Raw genomic sequence first — 25,810 nt, forward strand, 5'->3', positions numbered from 1 at the left:
AGTCATCTTGGTGCTTACAGCATTCGGAAGTATCATGCTAAAACAACTGTACTCTGTAGTATGCAAGAAAGGGTCATGCTAATTGTAATCCCATAAAGAAAAGCATGCCACCCCCTATACCCAAAAGACAGATGCAGGAGAGCATTACACTATTGCAAAGGCCAAACATCTGTATTTTAATAAGTTAGAAGAAATCCAGATATAGAAGCCATAGAGTCACTGAAATGTTAACACATTAATATATTTTAAAGCAAATGTAACACAGTGTACACATAAAAACCATTTAATACAAAGTGAAAACCATTAGATGCACCTACTAATGCTGATTTTTGGTTATATTTATCTGTTTCATGGAAACTTGGAAACTAAGCTCTTCATTTCAGTTACACCAGGTTAAGTGGTAAAACTGATCTATAGCAAGCAAATCACTGCCTTGTCATTCACCTGGGAAAGACAACACCAGGGCAACTGAGTGTGTCCAGAAGGGCACCCAAGTGAAACAGGCTGTGCACATTTGCCCCACTCACTAAGCTATACAAGAGACCAGATGTGAATTGATTGCTGCTTCTGAATAGTAAAGCTCAGTAAGTGCATCCTTGCTGTACAAAAAAAAAAAAAAAGTGACAACATAGAAAACTGGCAACAAATAACCATGTCTGCCTAAAATATACACATATGATACATAACTATTGCCATGCTGGCCAGTATGTAAGCCTGTTCAAGAGCAAAGCTTTAATTGCACAGATTAGAAAAATGAGCAAATGCTTTTACAGAGCAAAGCACAAGCTTTGGTTTATGCTTAGACAGTGAACATTAAACCTTCCATTTTTATTATAACATCTATTAAGAAAAATAGCTGTTTCTCTATGAATAAGCACTCCATTCCACACAATGAAATGAAGCTCAGTGTCTTATTCAATGAACCCATGTGTTTAGACTGGGAATGTATTACATCTTTATTGAAAGCTACTGAACTACAAAAAGTTTGACTTATTTAATTCACAGTTCCCCAGGCCTCCCCCCATTTTTAAAATGCTGCATATATAAAAATAACTCCAATATGGCACAAAAGTGGGATTCTCAAGGGAAGGGAAAGGATAAAGGGGATAAGGGAAGCCTCCACTGGGCAACATCAAGAAATTGCATGTAGTCCAAGAGGAATTTGCACCCTATACAAAATGAGCTTCCCTGTGTTCCAGTTCTTGGATCCTTTTTGGTCTCAGTCTATGGTAAGCAGGCTTCAGATCTGTGGAGTGAATATCCTCTGAGCTAGATTTCTGTTCATTTGTGTTTTGTTCAGCATCACCTGATGGAAGTGCAGAGCTCCTAGCCTGTTTCACAGTATTATCCTGGGGGAGCACAGAGCCAGCACTGGTGGGTGCACAAGCTTTAGCAGAAGAACCATCTCCATTTTCTTTTGATTTGTTAGAGGGTGGTTTATAAAATGTCCCTGGGGGTGGTTGCAATGTTCTCGGTGCCCTAAAGGCAGCAAGAGGATTAACATCAGGACCATTCTCTTCTGCTGCTGTCCTTCCTGACCCGACAACAGAATATGGCTTATTAGGAAGAATGGCTTTAGCTGAATTGTTACCAAGGCTGCTTGATGATGATAAAGCACCTGCAGTTGCACTCTCGAGTGCTCGGATCTCCTGGGGCGCATTAGTCACGATCATTGCTGTCCTTGCTGTGATATCATACTGTTTGTACTGCTTGTCCCAAGTTTTTCGCAGCAGCTGGGTGTCATAACAAGGCAGTCTGCAGCAGGTATCAACAGCAGGGAGCGCCTTCACCTCTGAGACTTCTTCAATAGTAGGGCTTCTGCCCAGCTTCTCTGAACTTATTGCCCCTGCATTTCGTGAATTTCTTTCATTCAAAACACATGGAGGAAGCAGTCGGTCTACAGGCATGCTGACAGGGCGAGACACTGGCTTTGTCCTTGGAGCCCGCAACGGAACTTTGGCAGTCTGACGGTTGGGTCTTACAGCAGCTAAGTTCATTTGACAGGGGTCTTCACCTAGAGAAATGAACGGATCGCTGTCCTTCTCTGAAGCTGGACTCACAACATCACCTAGAAACACAGACAGATGTGACTGGATCTTTTCACCAAGAGAAATCAGCAAGACTTCAATGACACATTGCTAGTTAGCATTTTAATGAGATAACAGTTTTTAGGGATAGCTTGTATACATACTAGCAACAGCCTACTCTAACCAAATGTAAGCATTTCACTAGCAGTAAAACACATACTGTACAACTGTAACCAAAGAGCAAACAAAGAGACACTACACTTTTTGGCTGGTGCTTTGCCAACCCTGAATATTTTCAGTTTTAGTGTGTTTCAGGATGTCGCACTGTTGGTGTACGGGACACGACTGAAGTGGTAACATCAGATGAAAATCAGTACATTTAAAATGGAATATGTATAGTTACTCCTAAATGAAGTACGTTAAATCATACCTACATTAAACCAAACCCCTGTAGTAGCATAGGCAGATAAACAGAGAAGAAAACTCAGAGTTAGAATTAGGTTAGCAAACTTGGGGTTTTTAAAGCAAAAATACTGATATCCAAAATGCTCTGATGATTCTATCAGACAATTACTCTTTCCAAAGCCTTCTGGTGTAGTTCTAGTGAGTGGCAATGATTTTGGGGGAACAGTGGTCAAAATACATAAATTGCCAGGTATTAGCTTACAGCATTGTAATGGATTTCAGAAATCAGCAGTCACAGCATAATTAGGACTTTTTTTTGTTGCTTTCTTTAAAACAAGGGAGAAACCAAACCACCATTATACTGTCCTACCAAATACTTTAAGCTCTGATTCCATAAACACAGATTTCTTAAAAGCCTTTAGATTTAATTTTCTGTTCTTATTGCAAAAATAAACAGTGTATCAAACAGTGATGAACAGGTTTTATCACATGCTTCTGTCTATATTGCAGAGCTACATGCACTACAATCTAAAGCATCCAGGGCTCCTTATTTACCCACACCCAGATTTAACAGCATACTAACCAGTTACAGATATATCTGCTTCTTCTTTTGTATTCTTGCTATTCTTTGATTCCAAAAAGAGTGCAGCTGTTTCTGAAGCTCTTTCACATGGAACTATTTGAATACCCTGCTAACAAAAGTCAGAGCAGAAGTACATGAGAACTCAACAAAAAAGGCATTCCCTATCAAAAAAACCCACAAAGACTTATTAGAAATATGCTCTGGAATGCTCCAGAATTTAACACAGAAGTTAATGTGGAACAGGTAACATTGCGGCAGCGAAAGAGTCACTCACTTCCTTTACAGCAACAAACGATTTCCTCTGCTGCTGGGGCTCCCTCTCAACGGCTGATAAAGCAACTCTGACTGTACCAGCTGTTTCTTCAGCATGAGAAGCGCTCAGAAGTGGTTTCAATGAGACATCAAATATCTTTTCATAGTATGTTATGAGCAGCTCCACTACCCGGGCCTGATAAGGGTAGTCCACAAGTGAAGACAAAGAAACCGTAGCATCGGTTTGACGTGGTCTGATCAGAGTTGGGCCAAATATTATGCCAAGGTTGCTGGCTGACATTTTATTTTCATCACATTGTTCTGTAACTCTGCACAAAGAGGGAGGAAAAAACCAAATCAAAAGAAATCCCCAAGTGTTAGAGGGTTTTATTACTTCAGAAATATTTTTGATATTAAAATCTTATGTCTAAAGAGGGTAAGAGACAAAAAAAAACAGAATGGGTTTGGTAGCCAGGCAGAATCTTCAGTGCAGACCACATTTAATAGTGGCTTGAACTTCCCACACAGGGTGTTTTTATGTCCTATTTGTTAAAAGTTATTTGTGGCTACTTGGCATTTCTGGGGTTGGGAAAAAGAATGTCTCTCATTCTAAGTAATAACACAGCTATAGCCCAGTATTACCCGTTTTTATAGGCAATCATTGGTTCAGTATATCATCATACAAACCACCATGTGGAGGACAAGGAAGTGAAATGTGACTGAAGAATGGTTATTAAGAGATATGATACAAGTTTCAATTTTCTGTTAATAGCCACCAAATCACTGCCCTCTCTTTGTTACATCGCAATTTAAATCATATTTAGATCCATGCATGTGACACTAATTACTACTGACCCAATGCTAGCAGAGAATCAAAAATAATGGAGGCCAATGCTTTCCCTGCTTTATTTCCCTTTCATATTCTTCTCTCACTTGGGAATTCATTATATGGAAAAAACTCCAGCAGAGAACAGTATCTTCAAAGGCATATGTGACTTCTTTCTCAATAGTCATCAAAATGGTACAAGACATTCCTAGCATGCAGCATGTAGCAGTTAAGTTTTCAACATCAGTTTGCATTTTAAAATATTTTCTTACCTGTGAAGGTGTCCAATAAGGTACTGAAGAGTGTTATAGTTTGGTACAGGCAGTTGTTTCAGAAGATCTTTAATTTTAATGATGATCCTATTCAGTTCAATACAGAGTGACTGTCTTGTCTTTGCTTTGGGGCTAGCTTGTTTAGCATCCAACTCCTCATTAGTGTTCTGACTTTCTTTTGCAAGTCCAATGAACTCATTGTAAAGCCGAAACAAAATCAAGGGCTCTGGAAGCTGAAGAAATAGGACTATTTCAGAAACATACTTAAACCTGAATTTTAACTGTTTCCTTCCTGTTTTTCTTGAACTTTTTCTGGTCTAGCATCTTTTCTCAGGTGATGACATTGTTTAATCCTTGTTCATTAGCTCAATCCCCAATTTTGCTTTTTCCAAATCCACACCTTTTTCCAAAAATAATTTGCTAACCCTTTCCTACAAAAGCTCCAGGACTGAGCATTTATCACAATTTATTGAAAAAAAGACTTCAAGGAGAGAAAAAAAAAAGTTGATTTCAAAATCATTTAATGGTGATGATCATAAGATTGGAATGCTCATCTGACAGCCAGCATGAGGAAGAGGACAGGACCATCTAGATAAAGATTATTCCTTTCAGGGTTAGCAAGTTGTCAGAGTGACTCAATAATTTCACTGGGCTACCCTGCAGCTTCATTTTTTCACATACATATTGAAACTGTTTTCGAAAATCCAATCCAATCATCTATTTTAGAAGAAAAAGATGGATAATCCCTCCATAATGAACACATCATGACCACTATGAGTGTTTAATGACATTTTTGTTAGCAGGTATTAACAGCATTTGTCTGCATGAAGAGGCAAGAACATGGGAATCTTTTAAACTCCACATAAGACAGGCAAATTCACTAATCAGAAAGGTTTTAGAAATTAAACTCTACTATGAGTAGACAAACAAAAGCTTGTTATGCATATGGTATTAAAAAAAGCCATCATATCCATGTGGAATATATATTGTAATGCCAGCACTTTTCCCAGCCCTTGTCACAGGCTCCATGTGCAAATAAAGAAGCTACTGCAGTTATAGAAGGCACTTGTTTAATCTGCTGCTGCAGGACTGCTGAAAAGGGGTTGTTTTGTCCTGTATTGAAGAAATACACTGCAGCACTTTGGTTTTCCATCTGACCTCTCAATTCCATACCTGGCGGAGATACAGCTTGAGAACATTGCTGATATCATGTGCATAGAGTTCTGAGAGCTCAACCAAATCCTTTCCATTTTCAAAAGCTTGACAAAGCTTTTCAACTCTTGACTTGGCTCCATTCACACGATAGATGCCCTAAAATTAAAAGACAAGCACAACTCTATTTCAGTTTGAATGCAACTTGTGAAACACAGCTGATACTGACAGCATTAAAATCTTATGAGAATTTTTTTTAAGATGGTGTCAAAATTAAGCATGAACAAACTTGAGCATACCTTGACATTCAGTGCTCTGCTTTCAATTTCTGATGTACACTTTTTGATGATGAAAGGAATGCCATCAGGAATATTTTTAGCAGCTTGGGCAAATTCCACTCCAAATAAGTGAAGCCTTCCATGAAGTTTTTTGTGCCCACATTGAATAGCTAAAGTCTCTAAACATTTCTTATGGCAGGCAAGTGAACACTACAGGGGAAGAAAAAAAATGCACATGGCTTGATATAATCTGACACCATAAGAAATATTTCTGCTGTTTCTTACCCCATACGTGAGCAAAACAAAAAATTTGTTAGTGTGGTGTGGCTCTGCTTTAAGTTCATGGTGGTTATATGAGTCACAAACTCCAGTTTTTATACAGAAACAAAACTCCCAACTTTATATAAAATCCCAAGCAGCAATTAAAACTGATTTCAACTTACCTCCTCACATTCAGCTCCATGAAATACCACTAAGCCGTCACATTCTCTGCATTTAGATGGAGCTCTCAGCTTCCGCAGTTTGTGTGTTTGTGCTGCTTTGGACATATTAGCATTTCTAAAAGGTCCTGGAGAATTTGCAGTTTCAGATGTGAGATCATTTAAACCTGAAGAGAATTTCCCTGTTATAGTAATTTTAATATCTACTATTGGGGTGTTAGTTACTCTGATTTTTTAGAATTGTGCTGTAGAACACAAGCCTGTAAGTAATAGCAACTATCAAAGTAATCAAAAACATTTCAATCACAAGGAGACAATACTATGTTGCAGTTCACATAACAGAGACATTAACTATCAAACAATCTGGTGTAAAAGCAGAATCAAACAATCATCTTTGCCTTATTAAGTATTCAATTTTCTACTGTATTGTGGCAATGTGAAAATATTAGGACATTTAATTCCAACTGCCCTGCATCTCAGGCAACAATTCATGGAAGTTTAATTTTATACATTTTGAAATCCTGTACTAGAGGATGAAAGATGGCTTGTTTTGGCCTTTAGTGTTTCTGAAATGCTTAAAAAAAGGAATATTTTGCAGCAAGGAAGAATTAACACACACAGCAGCAGCCTCATAAAAATAAATTTTAAAAAGAATCACTGTAACAACATCAAATATTTCTAGAGGATTCTAAAACTAAAAAGAATAGCAACTAGTCCTTTTTGTGTCCAAATTTTTTCAGGCAATTTACTTAAATGGCATCAACAACTCTGTTAACCAAACCCCTTTGTTTTACAGATAACTTAAAATTATCACATTCAGTTAATTGCCCAGAAAGCTTCTTAAATGCTCAAGCATTGATTAAACAATACCACTCTAAGTGAAAGCTTGCATTCAGTAACACATTGCCATGCTTTAAGTCTAGATGTGAGTTCATGCTGTTTACCACACGTTTATTCCTAGAAGGCAAAGTATACATTTAGGAAATAAGGGCTAAATAAAGAATTTCCTAAGGGCTTTACTGAGCAAGTGCCACAAATATTTCAAAATTAGTTTCTAAGTACTGTAGACATACAATAGAACTATTTCTGATAATCCAGTTATTCAGGTCTCGATACCTGTGGCAACATTGTCATTATACAGTCAAAATTCATTTGAAAATTAGAAATGGCCTGGTCAAATCTGGGACAGACATTACTGAACTCATTTGTCTTAGCTGAAAAGGTGAAAATCTCAGTTACTACCCTAAACATTTGGTTCCACTTTTCTTCCAATGTGCCACTTATCAACTCTATGTATTTGTGCATTTCATGTCCAAGGTTAGAAGTGATCTTACATAACTCAGTATGGAGCTAAATTTAAATGCAAATGTCTGGAGGGAATGGTTAGTGGATCATTTGCTTTACCTCAAAAGGGTGACAACACTAGAAATGTTTTATGGTTGTCCACACAGTAGCCTAAACATATAAAGGCAATTCTGCACTACTTCAAAAAAGACTTGAACATTATTCTTCATCTCTCAACCTGAAGTGGATGCATATTGTATTGAAAACCAATGCTGCTGGCAATCACACCTTGTTAAAGTACTCTTCTTAAGAATATTAGAAAGAAAAGCCACATGCTGTAACAAAAAGCATCTTCTGGGCTCTTCAGGTACAGAAACAACATTACCACAGTCTGAAGGAGATGGTGGCTCTCTTTCATCAAGATCATCCGCAGATGACATAGTCCCAGTGGAAGGTGTTCGGGGAAGTCGTCTTTTAAAATCCCCTAGCAGATGAGAAAAATTTTCAGGAAGTTGTAACTATCAGTCCCACCCCACTGTTCATTTTTCATTACATGCTGTGCTCAATAGTTCTTTATTTAACAGTGATGTCTTCACTAACGTCAAACAGTGCAGGGAAAAGACTTGAGGTTAGTGTAGCAGTGAGGGCAGCTGTACCTGGGCTGGCAGATGGAGAATCCATGGATCGGGACTCACTGCTCCCCCCTGCACTTTCAGAGTCACTGCACATTCCTCCACTCTGGTTGCCAACTGACCATGATCTGAACGGTGGTGGCCCTCGCACTGCTTTAGAAGAGAAAGTGTGCTAATTCCAAATGTCAAAGACAAAATTTACTTTTTTTGAAACTGAAAACTAACTATGAGTATAAAATAGGAAATTTTGTGTGAGTTACGTGAACACGCAATACAGTGAAAAAACCTCAGGGCATATATTCCTGTAAAAGCTTCAGGAGCTAAGAAAATTAATCTCAGAAACTTGACAACTGTGTTTTTGCAGAAGACCTGCAATCAACACGGAATTTACAAAACCAATGGATTTTCAATTGCTAGAGTTTCAATTGAAAGAGTTTAGTCCACTGAGTTTGACAGTACTTGCTGTTTGAATTGTATCTCACCTTTCTTGTCAAAGCGTCTAGGATGAGGCAGTTTTCCATTTGTCCTTATTATGCCCAAGTACATAATATTTTATAGGCTTTGAACTTTATAATACATTTTTAATCCTTCAGAGTTACATTTCTGACTGAGACACCAAGCTTTTTTTTTTAAGGTTTTTTTTTAAATTATTTATTTAGAGACTGAGCTCCAAAAGAAATATAGAAAAACTACCTGGAATATCTGTGTTGCTGGAAGATCTCTTCTCTCTAACCTTTTGTGAATGATGATAAACTGGGCTTCCCACATCATCTAATGTCTGAGCAGGAAAATCTCCTGAACACTGAGATAAGTTACCATGGGATGTATGGATGCTGTTTGTTGATTGCTTATTAAAAACCCTTCAGAAAGAAAAAAAGTAATTTCAAGAATGAATAAGACAAGTTCATGAAAAGTAATGCAGTTTTTTAATCCCTGGGCACAAAAAATGCTACATTTAATAACTATTCATGAACATACATTTTTGACATGTCATTTTCATTAAATTTAATTCCAAAATTAAAAAAAAATTAAGAGTGGCCATTTATTTTCAATTAAGTATGTGAGATTTCCCACTGTTTTCTCTCCACCCAGAGAGAATCAGCTTTTCCACAAGTCTGCATGTATTAGAAACATTATCTTGCAGACTTTGAAAAAACAGCCTATCCGTTCATCTGAATGTATGAATAATCAGCAGCCATTGTATTCTGTGATTATGCTTTCCCCTCAAAAAGATTCTATGACCACCAATCAGGACCATCCACCTATAAACACAAAGGTGTTCACATATTGTGCTTTTTAAATGCACAGAAAATGTGCTGAAGCTGCCAGAGTGTTGGTCCATTTTGAAAATCCACTCTCACTGTAAGAACAGAATAATGTTAACAGTAATTAACATAAAATGCTGAAGCACTCTGGGGACAAAATAGCCTGTTGGCCAAGTTTAGCAGTCAGGAAGCTGTTCCTTAATCAGTTCTACCCCGTCAAGCTTAAGGGAAACAGAGACTGAAAAACATTCAAATTTGCATTTGTTCAGGGAACAGTCCCTTAAATTAACGCAGACTCAAACAATAAAAATGATCAAGTACATGAAGAATCACGAGACTGTGACAAAGAAAATAAAAGGTGGGCAGAGAGGAGAAGAAAAACATGCTCTTATAAATGTCAAGCAGTAAATAGCTGGGAGAGCACACAAAGTGTTGGAAATTTCATGCTCATCAGTTTCCCAGGGAGCTACATAGTTAAATCCTCCAAAGTCAAAGTTTATGAGTATAGCCTAAATCAGTCTTAAAAGGCAGGAAATTTACAGACAAGAATTAAGAATCTCAGCTTTAACTTTGAATTTCCTGCCTTTTGTTGGTAGAAGTCTGACTCAAGCATTCGGTTTTTTGTATTTAGTTTCCTTTTGAAAAACGATGACAAGGCTTTCCTGTAGAACTGTGAAACACACAGATTGAAATGGATATTCTGGTGCTTTAGTGCCAAGATGACCATTTTACAACAAATTAAAGGTGGAAAAGCATTTGGCATGCTGACACAAGGAGCTGTCTTTATCTTGAAGTCTTTACTTCCACATTAGCTGGTTCTTTCATAGTTTAATAATAAAAGCTTCTATTTAATACAGGTTGGAAAAAAATAATTAAGTTATAACATGTCCCTACAAATGGACTCTGAGCTTTTTTTAGGCATATAGCATGAGATAGAAATCGAGACACACTTCCTGCCAAAAAGCTGCCAAATGTAAACAGTATGAAAGAAGCTACTGTATGTAGCAGCAAGGCTTGTAGAAGAGGAAAACTACCCTTCAGACTTTCTAAATTTCTGATTTTCAAGTACTACAACCCTACCTGTAAATGCAATTTACATTTTCCTATTAACCAGTATCTACATTAAAATTGTAAAAGTCAAGTCTTGCAGAACAATTGCCAATGCTTTAGCAAATATTATTGCATGAAATAACACTCAGCCTTAGAATTCAGAGGTAGATTTTAATGTGAAGATTATATATAATCTACCATCTAAAAGATGAGACTAAGAGAACAGTAAAGCATGGTAAAATGCCAGCATTCCTTTAGTTCCTCCAAAAATATTGTTTTATTGTTAAACACATATGCCTAAGTGTTGCATTTTAAACCAAGCAGTTGCCACCAGTACTTTGGCACTTACCCATCAACCTGGGAATTCTGGGTTTCAAAACAACCTGATTCAACAGGAACACCATCCTTTGGCAAACTTTTCACAAACTCTGAATACTGCTGACCAGGGTCATAGAGTTTGGCACTCTCACAGAGGGACTGGCAGTTAACTGGCAGAGATACAACCTGAGCATGCTGCAGCTGGAACAGGTTAACTGTTGCCTGTTGGGAGAAAGATTTTCATTATATGTAGATCATTTACTAAAGATTTCACTTACACTTTGCTCAACTCAAATTAATACCCTAGCAGAAAATTATTTGAACAATAAGACTAGAAAACTTCTAGAAAATAATAACATGCTACTTTTTACAGTCAACTTTCAGGAGACTTGCACAAGCTTCATCTGTAATAGAGACAGGAGTATTTTGCTCCTCTCTGGGGTATTGAATCTTCCCACTAGCAAAGGCAATTCCAATTGCTTCTCACTTTGGGTTGATCAAGATAAACAACAAGGCCTTTTGGTATCAGAAAGGCTTTTGTCATGTTCTGGGACGAATATTAGTCATCACTACAATAATGAAGTAGCTGGAATTCCAAACCCAGGTGAGCTCTGTATTGTCTTGAGACATGAAATGGACAAAACTCTGTCCCAGCAGACAGATTAAGTGATGCCAGTATCTCTTGGCATAATGAGTTCTTACATTCTTCAAGCTTTTTTTAAAAACTGCATGCCATATGCAGTTTTGACCATCACTTCCCTATTACACCAATCTAGTAGTCACAATGGATCCTGCAGTAACTGAGACTGCCAGCAAAGCTGAAGTGTGTTAATATCCATGTTGGGCTTGATCCAAACATCTTTGCTAATGCACTAATCAAAGCAAAGAAAGCTGTATTCTTAAGCAACACTACTGCCATCAAAATTTTGAAGAAATATTTTATAAGGATTGTGTAAGTCAGGGTGCTTGCAAGGCAACAGCTTATGAAACACCCAGAAATATTCAAGACCCCTTAACACATTTTTTTAAAACTCCTACCAGAAAGAGAGCACAAATAGATTTAAAGTTTTCCTTCTTTTTCTGTTGGCATGACAGCTGTTCTTTGAATGCTTTCTATTTAAAATGGGGCTTATGGGGCCTTCCCTTAGTTCTAGCAATACATCAATATCTGTACAAAAAGCATTTTAAAGACCATGCTTACAGCTTTAAGAGTAAGATCACATTGGTAAATAAGCTCCCGAAGCTGTGTTAAAACATCACTTTTAAAGCTTTCCAAATAATTTCTTTTTTCTTCAACCTCTGCCATGCTTGCTTTATAGTGTTCACTGGCTTCTTCGGCCTAAAGAAAACACAAGTATAGAGTTGATGGATTACAGGCCTTGATACTAGAAGCAAGAAAAAACTCCACTCAATATGCTTGCAATTCAGATTCCCTTTAAAGATAAAAACCCAAAGAAGCATAGCATGATTAAAATTAAAAATGTGAACTCAACTTACTCAAATGCCTCCTTGGGAAAGCATGAATAAAACCAGTACAGACTTAACTTTAAAAGCAAAGGTACAAACCTCTTTACCTTTTGAAGAGCTTCCTCTTCTAGCCTTCGTTTTTTCTCCAGTTGCTTACTGAAATCTTTCACAAAGCTTCCACTTGAGCTAAGCTGTTCCTCCTCAGCACGAGCAGTACAGGATTTTGCCTTTTCATACTCATCTTGACGCTGTGTGTACAGCAACTTGGCTTTTCTGAGAGCAGCTTCCAGCTCTTGCTGCAGAAGGCAGCCAAAGGAAAAGGAGAAGAATAAACAACATTAATTTTTCAGTTATTTAATGTGATGTTTAAAGAGACTTATGCACAGGTCTGTATGCTGCAGTACCAAGCACACTGACATTGAAAGATAACCTCTTACAAATGCCAGATTGCCATGAAATTGACAGTTACATCTACTTTCACCAAGCCCTAGAGACTATGTGTGAATGTAAGTGCAGAACAGGCTAGTTTGAAAGTTTCATCCTTTTGAAGAATTCTAGACTGAACAGTTAAATATGAAAGAATTACCAACCATTTTTTTCTGTTCTCGCTGCCAAAGCTCCTTGATATCTTTTCTTTGTCTATCCAACTCATTTTTCCTCCCAAGAAGAGGCTAGATAAGAAACATTAACAGAGTACATTAAAGGCATATAGACTGGAAGTTTACTTTTTTGACTATTCTATAAAATTATATGTATTTTTGTCTTTTTTTTAAAGCATACCTGCACAAATTTGTTAGACTGGAGAGCAGCAGCTGTTTGTTGCCAAAGTTGACTGTTCTCAATATCATTTTGAAAAGCATTAATGAATATTGACTGGAATGGCATATAATCCTAAAATTACACAAAACATGTTCTAGGTAAGACAGAAGTGTAATGACATTCTAAATGTCTGTATAACTGAACTAGATTTTCAATCAAATTTAGTAAATTATTTACTAAAATAGTATGAATGCCAGGTATGAATGTAGAAAATTACTAATTTATCATCTGTGATTCATTTTACTAGGAAAAAAGTCTACACGTGCCAATCACAAAGCATACAAAATATTATTCAGAACAAAGAATATTGTGCATCTGTATATTCAACAAAAATAATATATATACAAATTTCTGTTACATCTTTCCATTTGTTAAATGAAGACCTTTTTAACCAATGCTTTATCATATAAATAAATTCTGTATCAGCTTAAAATCCCTTCCTCAATATCAGTTTTACTCCTGGGCCAGCCATCCAATAAAGATTTAAGAGTAAGATGAAGCCCCTAAGGTATACACTCACCTGGTGTCCAACAACAGCTTTAGCACTTTCAGCCATTTTTGCTAAGTTTTTAGCACACTCCACTTCTGTTAAAAAAATTTCACAGTTACTGTTTACATTATAACACAACAACAGTTATAACATATGCTAAATGCTTTTTACAGTCTTCCTTTAACAAACAGACTACAGAGGGGACCACCTTCACTTTGTTACAGGCCTTTAATTGTAGGAAATGCATGATAGCTCTGTCCACTTCAGCGGAACAGCTACTAATTTAGAAATCACATTATTGACAGTCTGCAGCACAGAGGCCTGACAACAGATTTAATTTCATCATGACAAAGCTGATTAAATGCCAGAAAGAGCCACTCACCCAAGCTAAGCTTTTTTTCTACCCATGCGACTACATCCTTGGTATATTTTGACCATGCTTTAGCATAGGACAGAGCCGACTCAATTCCACTGTCATTTCTTAGGAGCATGCTATCAACCTCCTCTGCTCGAAGATGTCCTGCAAATAAAGCATCCAACACAAAGAAGTGATTTTTAGACATGACCACACACTGAGAGCAAAGCCAGTATTAGCCAACTGTGAATGCTTAAGCAGTTCTGATCTTGAGTTGGTCTTTAATGCTAGTTGACTCTAAACAGGACTGACAGAGGTTTTAGAACAAATTAAAGGGTCATAGTATTTTATCTGGAGTAGTCATATGGTAAGCATAACTTTCTTCAAGAAAGTGACCCAACAAAACACCAACCTATCACAACACACAGAAGGTGCTTCAGTTCTCCCCCACAAAAAAAAAAAGCAACCTGGGTTGCTTATTTACAAAAGAATGAAACCTTGGCAATAACTTTTTTTTTTTTCACGGTGAAGTTGTAAAGGCAGCATAGGTGTAAAAAAGTGACCAAGCAACTTACTTAGAACATTTTTAGAAGAAAAAACCCCACAGATTACAAAACAGTGTTTATCAATGTTAAATGAATGACCTACCTTGAATATCATCCCGTTCATGCAGTGAACCCCCAGACTCCACAGAAAGATTCTCAAAAGACTGGTATACAAGAAATAAAACATTAAGTTAGCAAAGAAAATCCCTCACTGGAACTGAAAGTTAACAACACAAATGGCATTAACTGCCTCTTTAGTTTTTTGCAGATACAGCATATAAAGCAAACTGCACCATGACTCCCTCTCATTTAAGGCACAGCATTTTTTTAAACCCCCACTGCTATAAAATGAAAAAGAATAAATAACAAGGAATCATTATATATCTTACTGCCTCTTTAGTTTTTTGCAGATACAGCATATAAAGCAAACTGCACCATCACTCCCTCTCATTTAAGGCACATTTTTTTCAAACCCCCACTGCTATAAAATGAAAAAGAATAAACAGCAAAGAATCATTATATACCACTACATCAACAAAGTCTGTGATGAAAGAGTTAAATATCAACCAGATTTGTTAAACAATTAAGTGAGCTCCAGCTTTTCTTAATTCCTTACCTATATTTTAAAAACCTTTTCACACAGACTTAATGCCAGATACATAAAACAGACACTGTTCTACAAGCCAGTATAATCCTGTATTTCTTCCTCAAGGGAATAAAGTTTTTTGTAAATTACTCGCAGGTGGTGCACTGTAGGCACAACAGCTGACTAGTAACACTTGCTAATGAAGCCCAGAGAATCAGTACAACCTGACAGAATGTAATCCAATAATAAAAGGAATTTAGCACATCACGTCATCCCTACCTTTGTCCTCACTGCATTTTGCTACCCCTTGAATTGTGCAAGTTGAATTATTTGTAACACTGTGCTGTAGACCTGACTGCTCAACAGACTTAAATGAACAAAAAGTTCACTTTGTAACAACGACCCCCTAAAAAGCCAAACCAAAACAGACATCAAACCCTACCATAACTTTAAATGGATAAACTACTTTTGAAAACCTGGAAGCACAAAGCAGACAGAAAACAAAGACTAAGAAATAGCTGCAAAGTGTCCTTAAGCTTTGCAAGAACAGCTTATTTCCATTTAGACTTTGGCACTGGCTTATTTTCAGACATTCACTAAAACAGAGCACAGTTATCAATGATAAAAGTAGTTTTGGTTTGTTGGATTTTTTAAATTAAATGATAACGGATCATAAATCACACAAAAATCTCTCAAGAATCATTGTTTACTTCACAGCAGAAGCAGCTTTTCCAAAGACCAAAACATGCAAGGTATTAATCATCAATGACATCAAACAGAATCAACTACAGTCTAAAGACCTACTTTGTTACCATTTCAGTGGCTGTCTAATACAAGAGAGTTTCAACAAAATGGAAGGGTTTTTCCAGAACAGGTGGGAAATCTATGCAAAGCTGTCCCCAACTAAATTGGTAAAAAACCCTAAAATCTGAATTTAGCAATGGATCAATATTTGGTTGCAGAGAAAGCTTGAAGATTCCTAGATTAAGTTCAGATTTTATATAAAGTATTACTGTCTTCAAGATTATTTAAAAATTGTTAGGGGAGAAAAAGTAATAATTAGAAAACCTCCATTCTTTACATTAACTTGATGCACTTTTAAGTTCTGGTCCTAAAAATTTTTTCCCATTTCTATAAGACCTAAATCATTGCAGTCCTGAAAACTGTTCACTCCTTTCCAGTAAATCAGGCACATAGTTAATGCAGCTAATCAAAGGTTCATTCTTTCACATTCACCCACTACAAATATGTAATACCAAATTTTAGAAAAAATCATGAACAAATGCTTTTATCTATGTCCCACAATTTATCAGAACATGATCCAAACAACTTTCCCTCCCCTCAAGCAACCCAACGACTCATCCCAGTAGTCCCAGCAAAATTAAAACCCTGACTTTTGTTTCCAGCTTCAACCTGTCTCTTCTGCCACTTTTTCCCCTCATTATCCGACTCTCGCCCTAACACAGGCAAATCTCTTCACACACTTTGAAAATTTTATCCTTCTTCTTTATTATGCTCTCAGATATGCACAGCATCAAATATCATTCAAATAGCTTGTTGAGTAATGAAAGGTCAGACATGTCTGTCTGGTGTTTTCCTGTACATTTTAAAGTGCTTTTTTTAATTAAAAAATATCTTTTCTTCCACCTTGTACATCTGGTTGAACTACAAGAGCTAAAATGAGAACAATTACATTAGCTAAGAGGGGGTATACATATCATTTAACTAAAGCTTCCAAGTGGAATGCCTAAAGTAAAGAATGTAGACTCCCCTGCAGTCAAGAGAAGCAAAATCAGCTCTGCCCACCCCCCTCCTTGGAGCCATCCTCATCAGCTTAATTAGGGAGGTCCCTAACTAAAGAGGCAATTAAAATATTTCTCCTTAATCAACCCTCAGAGTATTTACATGTTAAATTCTACTGAAATGTTATGCTCTGTTTAAAATACAGCTAGCTGAAATGATCACTTAACACACAGAACTACAGAAAAAGTTAAACAGCTATTAAATATTTTGCATTTAACTCCTCTTAACACTCACTTTCTAGCTGGCCTCCAAATTTCTCCCTGAATTGTAAATCAAAGTGAAATGAGTCACCTCTTAAATGTGTATTTATTTGCCTAAATTAAAATGTGCTTCAGACAGATTTCTAAGAAACTGAAGTTTCCCTACCTGCTCCAAAATGTATAATTGTTCACCTTCACATTAGGAAAAGCATGAGATACTACAAAAGCAAGGTTTTAAATATAAGCTGATCTGAAGCATCTAGAATGGAATTCCTTCATTTCACTATATTCAAATTTCCTCTTGGTCTTCCCCCCACCCCCATGTTCACAAGAGTGATCTTTCAGACAATCAATCACTCACTTCACAATACAACATATAAGACCACCTCTTTCCACAAGCACATATTTTTGCAAAACAAAACTATTTCAAGATTAAAATGTTGGCAAATTCAGCACCTTCCTTCTGCTGGTGAACCATTTAGATAAACCAGTACTTCTTCAGATAATGTAATTTAATTTACATGACATGCTGGGTTCTATGCTATTTTATTTCGTAGTTTTTATCAGTGACCTAAATTGAAGTGTGCTGGAACCAGTTGTCTGAGTAGCCTACTTTTCCTCCATATTGTTTATGAAGGTAAGTTTTATAGCAGCTACAGAAGTAGAATTTGTGTGATAACACACTTGGGAGAAAGATGGATTATCAAACATAGTGAAAATGTGGTAAGACTGTTCAGCTGTAGCTGCATGGCTTGCTGCACACAAGCCTGTGTGAAAAAATCCTAAGTCTTAAGTATGTTTCAAGAAAGTCTCTAAAAAAATGGACAATCTAACATTTTTAACCTTGCTGCAACTTAGCTTGTAATACACACTAATTATCAATTGTATTTTCCTTGCAAGTAACTCTTAAATTTATTTCATTTACCTGAAAGTCTGCTTCTCAATACACAAAAATTCAATAGAATTTGGTACTGAGCATTTTTCAATCATACCTTTAGTGTTTAAAGGAAAGTTTAAAATGTTAGTGTTTTTCTTTGACTACCTGTAAGTTGAAAGTTCTTTTAGTGAATTGCTGCTGAAACAGTCACAGCACAAAGTGGGCTCCAAAAGAAGAAAAGGTAATTTAGTCATAAATATGAGTCTTTAAAAGCCAAAACGAAGTCCTTAACCCTTTGGTTTCCAGGTTTAACAGGTAATTGTCTAACTACTTCAGCAAGCTATCATTCAAGTATCTTACTTTTCCCCACTTATTTTTCCCTTAACCAACTGAAAAATCTCAAAAACAATGACAGCAGGTAGCTCTGTCAAGTCATCACTATTATTTACAATTGAGAATAAATTCAAGTATTTGAAATCTTGAATACACATTTTTCCTGGGTTGAAAACTTGTTTTAAAACACAGATGACTCCAAGTGTCCAGCCCAATGATGCAGAGAGTTTCAGTGGAACTGAAGTCCCCTTTAACAGATATCATTTTACACTCCAAGAGAACGTGTTTAGCCTACCCGACTTCTCCGAGATACAGGAAGTCCCAATGACGAGCCATTGTCTACATCTCCCATAAGGAAGTCTGAAACACTGCCAGAAAAACAAAGAATTGTGTTACTTCATTACTTTACCTCACCAAGCAATTCTGTATCACTGAATTCAGAAATTCAAATAGTGTTACTAAGTCCTTCAAAAGTTCTGCAAACTATTTTTAGTAGACATATTCTCTGCAATTTCTCTATCATCCTAGATTTCCTTATTAAGGAAAAAAACAAACTGACAAAACCCCAAAACAGTAAAATTGTTACAGATGTAGCTAATTTATACTACTTTATCAGAAAATAGCTGTCCAAAAGAAAACTTAAGCTTTTATTTTTGTTGTGTTGTCTTAATTTGATTCGGCTCCACGGAGTTCTTTAAAAACTCCTCCTGGATTCCAACTTACACGTTTCCAAAGGTGAATGCCAATGTTTCAATGGAAGAAAATATTTCACTGAAGAGTTCTCTCTTATTTTCTTCATTAACTTCTTTGAAGTTCACCGCTTACAAAAGAAAAAAAAAAAAGAAAAAAAAAGAAAAGAAAACCAAAGGGTGAGAGGTGGGGTCAATTAAGCAAGTTTACCAGGCCTAGAGACAAATTTTATGCACAAAGTCTCCTACAGAACATGCAACATTATGCTTTTCTGAATAATTGAAAAAACATGGTTTTAAGGAAGATTAGTAAGAAAGTAAACACTAAAGGAAAAAATTAACACAATCCAGATGCTTCCCACAATGAAATCAGATTACTCTTGCACTTCCTGTATCTTCCCACTTAAGGAGCAGTTTTGTGTGGAAATGTTGGTAATGCATGAACAAAACCAGTCATTTACCAGCCAGAGTCAAATCACACAGCAGCAGCACCACCACAAAGCAGCTCACAAATGCAGTCAGATATTGAACAGCTGTTTCTTTTCTGAGTAGAAATTTCACAATTCCAAACAGGAGCAGTAGTTTGTGGGGTACCCCCTCAACTGAACGCAATCCAGAATACAGCATTTCTGGCTTGAGTACAGGCAAGCTGAAAGTTATCAAAAGGTGGTGTCCACTGCAAAACCCTTCAATTATTAGCTCCACAGTCTGGTAAAAGCCCCTCAGCTTTTCCTGTTAAAATGGTGAAGAAACTCAGCATAACTATTGGTGGTCCCAAATAGGAAGAAGAGTGTTGCTGGACAAATTAGATGGTTTAAAGTGGTGATCGAGTACTTAACTACTCAACACAGCCTTCAGCACACTCCTATGACAAGCTGGAATAATGAGACAAGAAGAATGATTCATCCAGAGTTTCTATTAACAACTACTAAACAAGAAGATGGAGGGAGAAAGGACAAGACAAAATGTACAACCATTTTTGTCTGGTTTCAACTCCTAATCAATGGTGACTGAGAGATTTTTTTGTAGAAAAGCTGCACACATTCCTCTGAGCTGAAGCTGTATCCTCTGGAGGGAAGTTTTTCCCAGTTTTCTCACAGTTACATTGTGAGAAATGACAACTTCACCTTAGTATTTTTTTTACGTTTTCTTTTTTTCAGTTTACCGTTTTTTAAAGTTTTCTTTTTAAGCAATGCAATAGTCTTAATTTTCTAGATGTGTAAGTTACTCATGCTCACACCTATTTTAGAGGTACTGCAAGGACACACGTACAGGTACTCAACCCACATCACTTTTTGCAAAATCTAACAAGGTTAATTTGTCTTCCTTACATTTCAAGTACAAATAGAATACAATGACTTGTAGAAGTAGCAAAAATAAAATAATGTTAAAATGTTACCCATTCTATACAAATGTTCTCAGCAAATTAACAGGCTTTAATCTTAAAAAGTATTTAAACTTCCTGCCAGGTGCCTAAATACTAACGGGTAACAAAGAAAGTACAGTAATCTGCTCCCCCGTTAGACTTCCTTTGTGAAAGGAAAAGTTTTTTACCAGTAAAGTAACACAGTTAAATCCATTCCTTTTTACACAGTAAAACAACAGACTTGATCAACATTTTATAACAACTATTTCCATAGAAAGCCATTACAGAAAATACATATTCTTCTCATGGGCTATTTTTACAATAACTTGCAAACACAAAATAATGTTGTAATTAGCCTACAGGAAAAAACAATTCTCATATAATAACATTACTACTCTCTGTTGACACAGCTCACTACTAAATTACATCTTCTCTTACCTCTTCGTTCGGCTACACTTCGTAATTACAAAAAAAAAAAAGCCTCTGGCATCTTCGTTTAAAATGAGATTTGATAAAGCTCCACAGATTTTTTTTAAAATAACTTTGTAAATAGCAGCAGTGGATTTCTTTTCTTTTTTTAATTCCAGTTAGTTGAAAACCTCAGTTTTCCAGAAATAATACTGTGCATAAGTCTAAACTTTGCATTCCAAAACATTAAGCAACAACAGTCACAAGGAGTTCTATTGATTACCAGCCCCTAATGACTGGAAAAATCATTTAAGAGCCGGCATGAAATGCAAACTGTTTCAAAATTAGAAGGAATTAGCAAAAATTGTCTATGTATTCAAAGCACTTACCATGGAAACATTTGTATATCCATTAGCCACAGTGTCTTCAGAGAGAGAGCACTTCTTTCACTCAGCTAACAAGACATTAATATAGAGAGCCTTTCCCTAAAGAAACGCCGTCTGTTTCACTCTGCCTTCCTGTTCCAGGAAGAGTTTTGTTAAGCTTTACACTTTATATGCCAGAGAAATCCTTTCTTTTTCAGGATCCATCACAAAAGGAATAACAAATCTCAAAATTTTCAAATTTCCTTCTTTTCACTTCTCCCAAAACAGGTTAGTCTAATGTCTCAGTAATTCAGTAGAATACCACTAACTTTTTTCTAGCTTACCACCACTGGAATGCTGATGTACTTAACGTCAACTTTAAACCACGCACTCTCTTTCCCCAGGACATCCTGACTGCACACAATAGCTACTGACAACAATGAACTATAGTAATCTTGCCATGTCTGGAAATGACAGCTATCTATCTATAGTTGTACAGATTTCAAAGCAAGAACACAACTAGACAACTCTTTTAAGTGAGATTTCAGATGACACATAATGAACTTCAAAAAGTCATATGACAGTGGTACTTTAAAATCCAAATCCAGTAGCAGAAATGCAAGCCTAGCTTGCAGTGGATCTTTATTTCAAAAGCTGTCCTCAAACTGAGGTGGGTTTGGCAATCTCATTAAAATGCTGCAGTTTCAGCTCTTGGGTCATGCCATCAAAACTTTTTCGAATCAAGCACAGGTCAGGCTAGGGAACCCAAAACAGCCATGAATGTTTTAGAAGTGAGAATCTCAGAAGCTGAAGCACAGCCTGAGGACATTTGAGCAATGCTTCTAAAACGATGAAGGAAAGGCTGACAGCTTTGGAGACCAAAGGGCAAGCAGGGCCTTTAGAAGGTGATGGATAGCTCCCGGTGAGCTCACAGGCACACAGCCCATGGGGCACAGCCATGCTGGAGGCAGCACAAGTTCACTGGCTGCCCCAAGCCTGCTGCCCACACACACGTGCAGGACTGACAGCAGCAAAGCTGCCTTGCCAGCTGTCTGCAGAGCCTGGACAAGCTCACAGAATTTGCTCTTCGCAGGTCAGTTTTCCCATACATGATAGACATATATGATAGCATCACCATGTATGTGTTTTGGAGAGGAATACATCCTCAATCCATGCTTTACTAGCTCACTTATAAGAAGTAAGCAACCAGCCAGACTTCTTAGAACTCAGTACCTGTGCAACCAATTTTATCTTTAAACTCACAACAATGCTTTCAAAAACCTTTCAGAACTATGTCAAAAACAAAACAACCACCCAAGCAAACAAAATCCCAACAAAGACCAAAAGACCACTCCCTCTCTGAAAACAAAGACTTGTAATACCTCTTGTTATTACCTCTCTTCTTCAAAAACATGTAAAATAAATGGGGAGAGGAACATAAGTAAAAAGAGCAATAGTATGGAGAGCAGAAGAATATTTTTGTATTCTAGAGAAGCTCAACAGGCTGTCCAAGCCCCATTGTTCTACTTTTAGTTCTTAGTGCCATATAATTTCACCAGCCTGTACTTACTACCAACAAATTGTACTTTGGCTGCCTCAACTTAAGGTGGGTGCCAACAAAACAATTTCAAGGAACTGTTTCCTACTTCTTCCATAACAAATTTTGCTCTGAATGAACATCACAGATACACCAATAAAACTGAATTACTTCAGTTTTTTACTTCTTGTTTGAAGTATTTATTTTTGATGCAGAACTACTACAAAAAAGCCTATGCTTAAATAGGAAACTTCTACAAGGCAAGTGTAATTTTCAGCTTCACCAGGAATCAGTATTCATTCTAGTGGTTAAGTCAAAGGGTGTAATGAAGAGCAGAAAAAGAGTACAAACTTGAATTCAGTATGGAATTAGGAGAACCGTGTCCTCTGGGGCCATCAACTATGTAAAGGCACCATAAGTGAAGAAATAACTATGAATATGATGCTGTGCCAGAATGGGAAGTGACTTACAGAAATGGGAGCCTTTAGGCTCCCATTAGGTTCCAAGCAAGATGCTTTGGCAAGTCTCAATTCTTCCATGTCAAGTGAGGTGCCATTTAAAAGACATTTTTCATGAAGCACTCAAGTAGGCATGTATAAGTAGTAGAGTCCAAAGAGGCCCAGTGACGCATGTCATGTCCAACATGTAACCAGAGAAATCAAATGTGTCATGTCCCACTCTTCTCACCGCCATTCTCCCTCAACCTCAGTCCAAAATAGCACAAGTCTGACAAACCTGTACTGCCAAGCATGATTCTCCATAGCACAATTCAGATGACATGTTACGGCTAGTTTTTCCTTCAATCTATCTAAAAGGAAAAGCATTGAACATCCAAAGCAGAACGAAGGGCGCATTTGTATCATTCCCATTGAAGGTCCTGAAAAATGGCCAAGAAGCTTTAAAGATGGTCACACACACTGTAATTTTTGTTAGCTTTTGAAATATTCACACGTGCAGTAATCTAAAGGGGGGTAGTCCATCTGCACTGGACATTATGTTTAAAGCACAGTGCAATTTGTCATAGTTATGAGAACACTTCACAAGACACTAATACTTCATTAGTCACTAAGGTTCCAAAGTTATTGTAACTGATTTAATGAAGAGCAAAAGGCATTTTGTTATGATAGCAGTACGTCCCTATATGAAGTTCCAAAGAAAAGCTGTATTTTAAACTCTGACATTATGCAAAGACTCAAAAACCAGGAGGTGGAATCACATGTAAATCTCAGCTTGTTTCTATTTCACCCTCTCCTAAATAAACATCAGAATTTTTCCATGGCAGGTTAATTTTCTTCCTAGTCATAAATCCAGTTACGGAGTGCTTCCATATCTTTTTATAGTTCTGTCCTCCAATGACAAGAAACAGATGAGTCACATGAACTTTTCATAATGTCACATTAACAAAGACAGGGAAGCCAGAGGAAAAAGGATACTGGATATGTTCTACCAGCTCCTCACATTCTTGTAGCTTCCTGTTTATTCAAAAGCTGCATTACCTCTGGTGAAATAACCACAGCTGAAAACATGTGAATGCATGTGTTACACACAGGACAAAGTAAGCAAATTTGAGGTCTGATATGCTTATGATCACCACAATGTGCTGTATTTTTATTTCCGCTTTCTCAGTACCAGCTGTCATACACTTCAGTTTGAATATAAACTTGGAGCAGTATGATTTTCAGAAAAAGAACAGCTGTAAAAACCAAACAGGTGCTAAAGACAAACTGCCTTCACATTTACCACAGATTATGCTGGGGGGAGGTAGTCTGTTTTCACACAGCAAAGGCTTCGCTGTTCACAGAGAAGTAGGACTGAAGTACCAGTCAGAAAGAGTCCTGAGATCTCCCCATTTCCATCTCCAGAGGTGTCACAAATACAGTATGTGTCTGAGCAAACACTGACAGGCATTACCAAAATCTTCGTACCAAAGTACTTGTTTGTATCAATGGCTACAAACATTGAGGCAGCACTGTTTGTTTTCAGCTCTTGTAACAGTTCATCCCCTAGTGAAAGAAGATTTTCAGATAGGCTACTAAACTCTATCCAACCCTTTTCCCCCCCACCCTTTTCAGTTTTAAGAGCTGGTTTTCTCCTTTTGAGAGGTAGGGGGCTGACTCCTTCTTCCAGGAGATTGCAGGAACCCAGTCACCTGAGTGAACAGCTGAGCTCAAGTGCCCAGAGAGGGCCTCTAAGTGTTGCAGGATCACTGACATGATCCTGCTTTAGACTTCCGTGGATTTTGCATTTCATGCTGTTAAGCTTGAGAGTGGTTTTAAAACAATATTATATGATTTATTTGCATACCTTAAGCCACTTTTCCTCAACATTTCTTAAGTAAGTTGAACATTGTCCTGTGACCAATGAAATTAGGGCAGAGTAGAGGACACAGTCATGTTACCACAGCACTTAAGCATGGAAACAACTTGTCAGAGGTGGAAGAATTATGTTCACTAAATAATTAACATGTTCACTTAACACTGACTACCACTGTATGTGTGTACTTCAAGGCTCCCCATGGTCAATAAGCAAACAGCACCACAAGGGATACCCTCTGTGTTTCTGCTTTAACATACAAACCTCTAAAACAAGTTCAGAAGTTATAGTCCTGTCCCATGATCATTTGAAATACAGGTACAGAACTACAGGAAACTCCACGTGTAACACAAAGAAAATGCAAAGTTGTCTGCTACTACCTGCCAAGATCAAACAAACTGGTAAAACCATGTATCAATAGAAGAATCCATAAGAAGCTTGGAAGATGCCGATATATAGGAATCAGGAAGCTAAACACATTAGCATTTTAACTCATATTCCCACTTTACTGAATCAACAATACATTTCAGACATAAATGTAAATTTCAGATAAATAGGAGACAAGAGGGAAAGCCTAGACAAAGAAGAAAAATGAAACTATGTGTCTCTGAAGGAAGATATCCTACATGATTTAACACAGGCAAGAGGCAGAGATTTAACCCCACTCAAAGCTGGTTCCACAGTAATACAGCAGACTCCAGAGTAGGAAGAGCTGCAGTCAAAGGTCATACAAAGAAGGAACACGTTTCTGGGGCTGGAGCAATTGAGTGCTTCACTATTTGCATTTGTCTGGCATGCTGAGAACCGCAGTAGCAAAGATCAACAACAGAAAGTATTAACATGTCTGCAACACTTTTTCTTGGTGCTATTGAC

At 37.1% G+C, this 25,810-nt stretch overlaps 1 protein-coding gene across 7 annotated transcripts in view; it reads right to left on the reverse strand.

Moving 5' to 3' along the window:
• Nucleotides 1-220: 220 nt before the first annotated feature.
• ARHGAP29 (Rho GTPase activating protein 29) overlaps nt 221-25,810 on the reverse strand; it is a 47,167-nt gene continuing 21,577 nt past the window's right edge. The window contains exons 1-21 of one of the 7 annotated variants that reach the window (XM_039727137.1): nt 21,112-21,457; nt 18,983-19,079; nt 18,555-18,627; nt 14,564-14,624; nt 13,943-14,080; nt 13,591-13,655; nt 13,032-13,142; nt 12,842-12,922; nt 12,359-12,547; nt 11,986-12,123; nt 10,816-11,006; nt 8,845-9,011; nt 8,176-8,304; nt 7,905-8,003; nt 6,239-6,402; nt 5,817-6,005; nt 5,539-5,676; nt 4,366-4,598; nt 3,290-3,596; nt 3,016-3,124; nt 221-2,068 (exon numbers count right to left, since the gene is read on the reverse strand). In XM_039727137.1, coding sequence (XP_039583071.1) covers nt 1,170-2,068; nt 3,016-3,124; nt 3,290-3,596; nt 4,366-4,598; nt 5,539-5,676; nt 5,817-6,005; nt 6,239-6,402; nt 7,905-8,003; nt 8,176-8,304; nt 8,845-9,011; nt 10,816-11,006; nt 11,986-12,123; nt 12,359-12,547; nt 12,842-12,922; nt 13,032-13,142; nt 13,591-13,655; nt 13,943-14,080; nt 14,564-14,624; nt 18,555-18,611 — 3,465 coding nt within the window. In that variant the 5' untranslated portion in view covers nt 18,612-18,627; nt 18,983-19,079; nt 21,112-21,457 and the 3' untranslated portion in view covers nt 221-1,169. Of the gene's footprint in view, nt 2,069-3,015; nt 3,125-3,289; nt 3,597-4,365; nt 4,599-5,538; nt 5,677-5,816; nt 6,006-6,238; nt 6,403-7,904; nt 8,004-8,175; nt 8,305-8,844; nt 9,012-10,815; nt 11,007-11,985; nt 12,124-12,358; nt 12,548-12,841; nt 12,923-13,031; nt 13,143-13,590; nt 13,656-13,942; nt 14,081-14,563; nt 14,625-18,554; nt 18,628-18,982; nt 19,080-21,111; nt 21,458-25,810 lie in introns of those variants that run through there. The other 6 variants (XM_039727135.1, XM_039727133.1, XM_039727134.1 and 3 more) reach the window with 6 other exon arrangements.

Source organism: Passer montanus, unplaced genomic scaffold (genome assembly GCF_014805655.1).
Source record: "Passer montanus isolate IOZ18808 unplaced genomic scaffold, ASM1480565v1 scaffold60, whole genome shotgun sequence".
NCBI lineage: Eukaryota > Metazoa > Chordata > Aves > Passeriformes > Passeridae > Passer > Passer montanus.